The sequence below is a fragment of the Chondrus crispus genome, genomic scaffold, assembly GCF_000350225.1.
Source record: "Chondrus crispus Stackhouse genomic scaffold, scaffold_374, whole genome shotgun sequence".
Classification (NCBI taxonomy): domain Eukaryota; phylum Rhodophyta; class Florideophyceae; order Gigartinales; family Gigartinaceae; genus Chondrus; species Chondrus crispus.
In genome coordinates this window covers 14,545-25,111 of record NW_005179267.1, presented here as the reverse complement: position 1 = coordinate 25,111, position 10,567 = coordinate 14,545, and the positions used below count along the sequence as shown (strand labels likewise).

At 48.3% G+C, this 10,567-nt stretch overlaps 1 protein-coding gene across 1 annotated transcript; it reads left to right on the top strand.

The window, feature by feature from the left end:
- The first annotated feature begins 9,344 nt into the window (after positions 1 to 9,344).
- CHC_T00000920001 (hypothetical protein) lies at positions 9,345 to 10,357 on the top strand. The gene is made up of 2 exons (XM_005718138.1): positions 9,345 to 10,004; positions 10,088 to 10,357. The coding sequence occupies exons 1-2, from the start codon at positions 9,345 to 9,347 to the stop codon at positions 10,355 to 10,357; spliced, it is 930 nt and encodes a 309-aa protein (XP_005718195.1).
- The last annotated feature ends 210 nt before the right edge of the window (positions 10,358 to 10,567 follow it).

Sequence of the window (10,567 nt, the reverse complement as noted above, 5' to 3'; positions counted from 1 at the left end):
TATATCAAAACAACCCCCATATCATTAATTTAAAACATATCATCAAACCGCGTTATTCGCGCTTATATGAGCGCGACTGCGTCTGCGCTGAGAGAGATGTCGCGGTTGTTGGTGACTGGCAACGACACAGACTTTGCCGAAGGGTTCCACATAAGGAAACAACTGGCAGGAATTTTTTTTGTCTTGGACACCCGGAAGATGCATCATTTATTCCGCGATATCCTCGTCGAGGATGCTGAGGAGTACGCCGGAGCGTTTTACTCAGCAGAAGATGATGAGGACGAGGACGACTGGAAGCGCGGAAAGCGTCGTCGACATTAAAATGGTGCCGTGTCGTAACGTACAATGGTTTTGCGAAGGATCGTAGATTACTGAAAGATTCCTAACTGCTCAGTTCAGACCTAACTTAGGTGCATTCCTAACGTTCAACGGAGGCTGCTCAGATATTAACTACTAACTGAGTTACAGCGGCCCCGGAAGTTGCGCTCAGCGCAGCAGCCTGCTCAAAGTACATTGAGAAATTAGTACACAGACTGAAATGTATGTCCATTCATTTATCACTCAGCATGGCACTCCAATGTCAATCTGCGCACCACTATAATAGTAGAAGGGAGGTGGCAAGGTCATCAGCCGTGAATGATTAATGATGAATGACCCTCCCATCGTGGCAAGGTGTTGCATTCTTGTTCAACTTCAAAAAGACTTAGTGAAAAATTGAAGCAAATGGTACAGGAAAAATTCAGAATTTTTGAGCTCCCAGGCAGGCCTGAAGGGACAAAAATTTGGCAGCACCCTTCAAAATGACCTCTGTGGGAGGTGTCCCGTCACTTTATGTACAAGATCTTACTGCGTTCCATTCTGGGTATCGTAGTACGGCAACTGCCAAAGCGGACCCATCATCGCTGGAGACTGCACCGGCACAACGGCGGTGGAGTGCTGTTGTGTAAACGCTGGTTGAGACGCTGATTGAGTCGCTGGTTGAGTCGCTGGTTGAGCCGCAGCGAGATTATCTTGAGTCGCAGGTGGGTTACCTTGGTCTCCTTTCTCTGCGCCACCCTTCCCCCGCTTCTTGCCACGCCTCTCTGTCCAAGACCGCGCCCTCTTCTTGGTTCCTCTTCCTTTCACCCTTCCCTGATTAGAGTTCCTAATCCCCAGGGCAGCGGCTTCCTCCAACGACACGTCCCGAGGCTCTATACTATCTCCCTGTTCTGCCTCTAACGTGGCAGCGATGCTGCGTACTACACCGACGATATCGACATCTTCAGTTTCGGTGTCTCTATTGACTTCCCTGCAAAGTAGCTGCATCATTCGATCCATTTTCTTCATCGCCGTGATTCCTTTCGACACTATGCAGAGATGCACCTTGTTCCACGCGGCCCGCCCGTTACAAAAATATCGAGATGCTAAACGGGCGGTGCGTGCTGTCTTTGCGAGGTCCTGTTCGCCATCCTCACAGTATCGGTCTTTCTCGTCGCCTTCCTCTGCTGCATCTTCGCCGTCACCCTGCCGCAGAGCAACAATGTCCTCCTCCTGCCACCCCTCGCCATCTTTTCGCCAGTACGGGTGAAACATGGCATGAAGAGGATACTTGCTGGGAAGAGAAACATGTTCCGGGAGACCTGATACTTCTCCGGCTGTATACAATGTGCCGACGCGCACAGCATGGCGACAGGGAAGGCCTGTCGAGAGAGATCAGGAGCACGAACAGAGGCCTGATACGAACGGTTCGTCTGGCATCTCGATGGGACATATAACGCGGTGGATTCTAACTTCACCGTTAGTTGGGGGCTCTTCCGCAAACACTGCGAACTCTACGCAACCACCCCAGCGCTCATGTTCAATATAGGTTCTACTGTGAATACGATAACGCGGCGCCGCGGTGCGCGCGCCGACTCCACTGAGTGGCTGAAGAAGTATTGAAGGGCACTCGGCATAAGGTCTTCGGCCACACGTTTTCAGACTTCTTTTCCGTATCCCAACTGTAGTGCGATCATCTTACTGCGTTTGTCCATGAACTTGTCGCATTTCTCAGAAAGTGCTCTCTCAACCTGCTTCTTACTGTAGTACCTTTGCATCTCTTCAGGAATGCGTGCCATTCTGATTCCCCGTCTCATTACCACGCGTTTGTAGGCGGAGTTTGCGGACTCTGAGTACCCCGACCCCTGAAAGAAGAATCGGGGCCCACATGTCGATCGGTTGAAGCACTTCACAACCATCTCAGGGTTGAAGTAGTACAAGCTGGAGTACCACCTCGGATATTCTCTATTCGCGAAGTACTTCTTGTCGAATTCCTCTCTTCGTCTCGCGAACTCTGTGGAGCTGTTGCTGGCACTTAACCGATACAGATCCCCTGACATCAGCTCCGCAACCTCAAGCCTCCCCTGCACCTTCACGTCGCTCGCTGTGTTCTTCCGTTGATTTTGGTTAAGATGCCAGTCATCTAGGATGACAAGAGCGTCCGGAATGACATCCTTTATCGCGCCAATGATAGCGAAATCTTGATCGCAGGCCCACAATCGCGGCGACACTCCCATACATTCCACGAACTGCCGAATGAACCATGCGAACCCTTCGGAGTCTTCTGAAGGAATGAATCCCATGAAGTACAGGCATAGAGCGCCATTGTTCGTCCTACCACAAATGTTCACTAAAGGAATGTTGTAGCAGTTTGCCAATGCCTTCGCATCAATGGAAACTCCCGGAACGACACCGTACTTCATGAAATCTTCCCTCCATTCCGGGAAGGACCAACACACAGAATGTAGAGTATGCTTGTCGACCACACGCGTCTTTGCAAACATTTCAGGCAGTGTGTTCACGTATTCTAGCAGTTTTTCGACCAGTACTTGACAATCACGCTCTGCTGGATGGTTCTTCCGCAGCTGCCATCGCAGTTTTCGAGCTATAGCATGACGATTCAAATGAAATCCATATTTATCTTCCAAATGTCGAACGATGTCCTCAGTACGGACCAGAGACTTACGCTTCATGTCCAAGGCCTCTTTCATCATCGCGGGGGGAGTATACTTTCATCAAATTTCCACAGGGAAGATGGTTGTGCCACGCCTCTGCAAACCTCACAGAATAGATCTTTTCTAGATCCTCCGCGGCATCTAGTTCGTCCTGTGTACCTCTGAAAAAGACGTCTGCACCAGTCAACACTGTGAACTTGAAGCGACAGTTCAACTTCAGTTTCAGTTCTTTACCACGTGAACAAACGAAGTCGGCTTTCAAAAGCTGCTGTCGACCCTTTCCAGCAAGGCCATCGCTGTCATGTGCGTAGGTTGACCTCCGAATCTTCATGCTATATCCAAAGCACTCCAAGATGTGCTTCAGTTCCCGTACTATATCGCGACCCTCCATGGATATATCTACCGATTGCAAGTATCCGTGAATGGAGTCCGCCATCTGTACTCGAACCCCGTCTTGACCCTCTGCGGACTGCGGTTCCCCCTGTCGCGGCAGCACCTCCGCTTCCAACCCGGGATGTTTTGCCGACACTGTCACAACCAAATCCTCATCCTCTCGGTTCTCAGCACGGGGTGTGATGGCAATTGCGTTCGGTCCATCTCTTTCTTCAGATGGCCAGGGACAATCTGTCCCGCCTCTCTCTAAGTTGGTGGAAGGGCTGCCCCTTCCACCGGCCAGTTCACCTACGTCAGACACCGCGAGGCCGGAGAATGCCTCAAACTCCCTGGCAATACCAGCATACCGGGAGCTCAGGCTGTCCTTCATTCGTACCAACCGGCTCCTAATATCTGAGTCATGCACAGCGTCATCCTGCACGTGGTTATGCGTTGAAAGAAACCGCATTTCCCATACATGATCTGACCTGCGCAACTGCGCAATCAATCTCGCTTGACATTTTTCGTACCGCTTCGAGTCTGGCGTAGATTTCTTCGGACCTTTATACCGGCGGCATCGGAGACGGACGCGAATAATCCATTCCATCTTCACGGAGTCCTTCACGAAGGGAAGACCCAGAATGTGACCCTCTTTCATCACAGTATACACATACGAAAAGAAGTTGGAGGCCATTAGCACTTTCTCCGGAGCGGCAGTATTTGTACTGCTTAGATATACATGCTGATCAGGAGGCTCAATGACTTGTGCGAGCGGCCCCGATAGCGCACTGGTCGTTTCCTCAGAGTTCGGAGGTACCTCGGGTGGTGGTATCACAGTGTCCAACTGGATAACGTCGCCAAACCCAACCTTTCCGTCGTTGCTAGAAGGAGTAACCAGACATCTAACCATTGGTCGGGGGTTTAAACATTCTGTACATGCCGAGTATATCCCCTCTGTTCTACGCTGGGGCGCACTTCCGTCAACAGACGCGGTATCTTCGCTAGCAATGCAGAGATCATCATGGCGGCGTAGATGCTCCCTACGAGAATGGATGACGTACATTTCAACCGACGCATTCATAACTTCTATTTTTCCGTCTCGCTCAATCCTCATGTCGTTAAAGACAGCAGGAATAACAGCAGAGGGCTCAGCAGGGCGCTGCATAATGGCATCGACAAACTTCTCAAAGCAAAACGTTCTATACCGCTCCGTAAGAACGGAGGAGTAAGTAGAATACAGACCAGGTACATCTATGCCTGTGGATGACCCCTCGCAGAATGTCGAGAACGCCGCAATGACATAGAAGCCACAACTATACATGTCTTGCTGCTTCTGGAACTTTAGAACGGAAGACATGTAGTTTCTGTAGTCAATACTAATCGAGGTCCCTCGAAACAAGAGCAGTAATAGTGGGCGAAAAAGCGGTATTAGGCCCTTCGGAGGGTTCCAACCCAAACTGTCCCCCCAGAATATTGTGGCCTCGCCTTTCTCGGCATTGGGAATTACGCATAACATTCCCCAATGGTTCCCGAGGTGTATGGGAATGGCAATTGTAGGCATGTAGGCAAATTTTGCTGCTAGCTCTCGGAGGCAGTTATAATGTGTCCAATATAGAACAATAGACTCCTGGGAGCCCTTCCTTGCCTCTTCGAAATAGGTAGCCTGTGCGCGAAGTAGAAATCCAACGCGGCATGATCCCAAAGGTACACCTCGTTTCGGGGTCAGAGCTGTTATGCCAGCATTGATCAGGAAGTTGTCGCTCTGGTCACCAGGGTTTACGCATTTTGTCCACTCTCCGGTGAAGCCTTTACCAAGGGATGACGCGTAGTATGTTATAATTTCAGTCATTTTGGCCTTACAAGCCGCTTCTCCGGCACGTTTGGCAGCTTTTGGAGCAAGCCATACAATCCTAGAAGTCATCGTCGAGATATCACTCGCTGTCATGGTTGTTGCACGTATTGGTAGTACAAACAAAGCGTTCAAAAACCGCACAGCAATAGAGATTTCTGTACCTCATTGGGTTCACAAGGAATTGGTTGAGATCCAGCGTTAGCGGAAGCGTGGAATCGTGGAAGCGCAGTTGATGTAAAGCAGAAGCGAAGCATTTCTGTATCTCAGGGGCCACAACAACTTGACGCACTAAGTCATTTTGTGCAATAGGTTGGGATGAGAGCTGATGGGATTTGGAAATGAGGTTGGAGTACTGGTGTAGGCGTGGTTAACTGAAGGAGAAAGAGGCGGGATCGGAGGTCATATCAGGGTAATATCGTCGGAATGGTATCGATCGGAAATGGAAAACAAAAATTGGGGCAAATAACCAAATCGCCGGGTACACTCATGATTTGATTCCTCACCTCAGTTGCGCGGCGATTTGCGCCCATTTCAAAAAGCCGCCAATTTGTGTTGGTTTCAATGAGCTAATGGTTACAGCATGGATCATTATTTTATTCCCAGTTATGCACACGTGTAATGCTTGTCTATTCCCATGTTGACCGTGTTTCAAGTTTTTGTTTGGTTCCAACACGAACCCTTGATTGCGACCCTGTTTTGGTCGTTTCCTTGGTTGGTGGGCGTGTGCAGCAGGTACCCCCGTAAACAGGGTCATTCTGGGGGCCTTGCTGTGTTCCCTGCGCCGTGGCGCGTGTCGGTATTGTAGCCAATAGGAGTAAAGCATTTGCAACCAATGGGCGACCAGCGCCCTTCGTGACCTTATTTTTTGGGCCAAAGTGGGGCACCCCCCTCCAAATGAGCTGCAAACGAAGGGGTGGGGCCCCCGCCATTTCGTTGGCTATCAACGGGGGCACCCCCCCCCCCACAACAATTTATTTATGAAAGCCATTCTACCCTTTCTACCCGACGGTAGAATGTCACTATACCCAACCAGAAGACTACACTACACCCAGTTACTGCAACTAGTGACACGCACAGTAAAGGGGTGAGGTAGATTTTGACAAGAGTCACATATATTAGTGCAAGTTTCCCTAAAAGCCGTAGTTTCACTATATAACCCACAACGGTATATGATGACACCTACAGTAATTCCGTTTGATAGAAATAGTGACACTCTCGCAGGCCTCAAAAAACGAAAGGAATCTGCATTTCATTTTAGAGAATTTTTCTTACGTGCCCTTTTTATTTAGTAAGTTTCCTGCCGTACCCTTTTTATTTAGTAAGTTTCCTGCCGTACCCTTCCTTGGGTACTCCTCTTTCACCTCACCTCCGAATGACGTTGCGGTAGAGCTACAAGGTGTCTCAGGCTTCGCATGTAGTCGCATAATGGGCAATTTGAACCACATGCAGAGCAGCACGACTTTCGTTGAGGCGCTGCAGCCATTTGCTTGCGTCGATTCTTGGGTCGACCCGCCTGACTCGGAACTCTTTACGATCATCTCTCTAGCAATGGACAGCATCTCCAGCTCTACGTCTATGTTTTATTGAGAAGCAACAGTAGAAGGACCAATGCACTGGCCAACGAGTATTGCGCACTGTATTTGAGACTGTCAAAAAGCCGCCGCACGGCGGCTGGCCGTTAGGGCAGGCACAAAGTGGCAGATCTGTGGCGTGACGGACAAAACAATTCCTGCGTGGTGCAAAATATATGAAGGGAACATCTCAGTGGCAGCGAAACAAAAAGATCTCAAGTGTTGAACGTCCAGACGGCTAAAATGAAAGAGGACCGCTCAAAAGTTAAATGAGCATGCGAGGCGGAAACGCCGGTGCTTCCCTGCGTGCTCGCTCTCGCACAAGGTTGGCACTCTACATGAGAGGCATGCTCGTGTGCCAGAGGCCGCCAACTGATATCACGTGGAAACCAAACGGGTATCTTCGGTTCTCGTCTCGAAACGTGTTCTCATAAAAAAAGGATTGTGAAAAGGGATATGGTCAAATAGGTATTGAACGAAGCTTATCAAGTAAAAATGAACGAGAAACTCTCTTTATTGTAAATTCTTGATGCAGACGACTTTTTTAGCTGGCCTTCTCAACGACGAGCTCACCATCAAAGTGTTTTCTATGCTTCTTAAATATTGTTTGCAAGTTAGGAAAGAGCTGCGTTTCCTCCCACAACCCGTTCGTATTACAAGCCATCCCTATGCGAATCATGGCTTTCCTGGCGTATGTCAGGCCGTTCTCATCTCGTTGTGCGTTCATGTCACGGACTGCATCAACTGCTAAACGCAGAAAAAAATGCTTACCGGGATTTTTAATCTTCCCGGACTCATCGGTCCAATCGTTGCACATAATGCGTTCCATTTTATGCTGCTCCCATCGTGTTGTCCATGCGCGCTTAATTTTTTGGACAGCAAACGAGTCGCATGGCTGGATGAGGTGCGTGGCGTTCTTGGGAAAATATCGTATTTCGGTGCGAATATTATTCGCAGCAGCAGCCAAAGCAGCTGTGTAATTATGTCCACTGCAGTTATCGACGTATAAAATCCGCCGCCGCTCGTGTGGTAATGGACCAATAATACGCGGTTCTGACAGCCATTCAGGCATGACTACAGTATCCATCCAGCTCCTCGGTCCCGTTCTATAAGCAACGCCTGGTACATTGTCAGGCACGCCTCTGATCGGGTATCCCCTCGATGCATTTTTAAACACCATAAACGATGCCTCGATCACCGCATCCCGACCACCGGATATTCTAACGACCATCGTCATTCCGTCTCTCCCGGACACAACATCAGCGTACTTGACCTCACTCTCCCCTGAGAATCCGAGCGTTCTCCCGTTGTCAAGGTTTATGACGAAGTGAGTCTCGTCTGCGTTTTCAACATTATTCTCATCGAGTTCTTTGCTGCGGAACTGACGCGCCAAAACTCCTAAATGATATGCCACTTCCTTCTCAATAAAAATCTCCTTTGCAGGAGAAGTAAGCAGTTTACCTGTGTGAGCGCGACTGACAATCTGAAAGCGCTCGCAAAACGATTGTATCCAGCGTGGTGAAATAATTGAGGGGATAGCCTTTCCCGTCTTGGGATCAATAAAGCTCGAGCTGTACTCTGTAATTTCGGTTGTTCTTATGAGATGAAGGGCAAAGGATTTCATTGTTTTCATGTTGAACTTCACACCGAGCTTACGGAGACGGTCCAACTCCGCCACCAGATCTTGATGTACTGCTTCGACCCAAGCCGCACGTTTGCGGCCACGTCCAGACTTGGCCTTTAAGTAGACGCGCTTGTGTCCGTTCTTCGTCACACGAGTGATCGACGAAATGTGTCCACGTTGTACATCACCATGCTCATTGAGGAACTCAGCCATGGTCTTCCACAATCGGGACGCTTTCAGGATATTGGCGTTTAGCGTACCCCTGAAAGATGCCGGAAAATTGCGCACGGCTTTGGCAGGAATGTGTTTATCCCCTTCTGTAAGTGAAGTGCGCATCATCCATTTGACAATTTTGAGTCGTTCAGCGCCGGTGAGAACGTGCTGCAGTGAGCGTGTTGGCACGGGTGTAGACGCACCAAGCGGCAAAGATGGCGCTTGACAGATTTGTTGAGTTGGAGGCGTGGCTGGTGATGTGCGCGGGAGTGTTGATCGTGCTTGAATTTGCCGCTCGAATGCGGCAACAATTGAGGAAGCCGAAAAGGGCATAGTGAAGAGAATGGCTTAAGGGGGGGGGGGAAAGTGCTGTGTTGTGAGAGTCGACGAGGATCAATACGAGCTGAATTTATGCATGCATGAATGAATTCGTCGTCGTCCATCGCGTTACAGTGGCGCGTGGCAACAAAACAGAACATGATAGAGTTCGATCTACTCGGCCCCATAAAAAACAGTAAATTTTTTGAGGTTACACTAATATCGTGGGAACGTCATTAGGTGTGCGTGTCACTATTTATATTTTGGTCTGGCAGCACTCCACACAAATTAGGGACACGTACAGTAATGGGCGTAGTTTCACTAACTGTTCGCTTACACTATTTGCAGTAACTGGGTGTACCTTCTTCCCTAACGTGCACAGCCATCACAAACCACAATTGCCCACCACACCGCAGTTCAACATGCCCAAAGGAAAACAACTCACCGACGTGGAGAAGGGGCAGATGTTGGTTCTTCACAATGAATGTTTGTCAATAAGGGAGATAGCTGAGTCCATCAGTCGCTCGAAGACTGTCGTGCAAAACGTTTTAAAGAACCCGCCGGCATATGGATCAGAAAAGAGGACGGGAAGGCCCCCAAAACTAACTCTGGCTTTAAAGAGGAGAGTCATTAGAGAGGTATCTAAGGGTGAAAAGTCGGCCAATCAAACACGTAAAGCGCTTGATCTACCTGTACACAGGTCTCGGGTTCAAGCTCTTTTAAAGAAGGATACGCGTCTACAGTATACTAAGTTTTTGAGTGCTAGGTTGTCCCCATTTCATATGCAACAAATCCTTGATTGGGTTAAGAAGCATGTCACTTGGAATGATAATAAATGGAACAAAGTAATATTTTCCAATGAAAAGAATTTTAATTTAGACGGTCCAGATGGCCATTATTATTATCACGATTTGCGGAAAGAAAAGAAAATTTTAAGCAGACGCCATCAAGGAGGTGGTTCGTTAATGATTTGGTTTTGTTTTTCTTATTACGGGCGAAACAATTTGGTTATCATGTACGGTAAGCAGGATTCAGCCAAGTACTGTACTTTACTTAATGATGATTTGTTCCCATTTGCGACTGTAACACATGGAGAAAACTGTATATAGCAAGAAGACAACGCAGCTATACATCGTTCTTTTTATATAAAAAGAACGATGTATAGCTGTCCAAAAACCACTTCTTTGTATATACAAAGAAGTGGGTTTTGGCCAACGATGTTACTGTGTTACAGTGGCCTTCTCTGTCACCGGACCAAAACTCTATAGAAAACCTATGGGGAATCTTGGCGAGGAAGGTTTATGGTAATGGGAGACACTTTAATGATACTGTAGAGCTTTTCGAAGCTATTGTGGATTGCTGGCAAGACACCGACCACAGTATTCTGCAGAATCTTGTTGGGTCGATGCAAAGGTGTTGCATTGCTTTCCTGTAGAGGAATGGGGGCTGCACTTCCTATTGAAAGTGACATGAAGAATGATTTGGGTGGCACTGACTCGTTTGTCCATATAATTACAGTGTACACTGTAATTATATGGACAAACGATAAGTTTAAAACCCTTAAAACGACCACCTGGTCGTTTTAAGGGTTTTAAACTTAACGGACTACTGACATACTCAATCATTAAAGAGGTTACATAATATT

Bases quoted from the DNA above. Each gene is read 5' to 3' on its own strand.
- CHC_T00000920001 (XM_005718138.1), top strand. From the start codon at position 9,345: ATGCCCAAAGGAAAACAACTCACCGACGTGGAGAAGGGGCAGATGTTG. The intron at 10,005-10,087 runs GTAACACATGGA...AACGATGTATAG, and splicing joins ATTTGTTCCCATTTGCGACT to CTGTCCAAAAACCACTTCTT.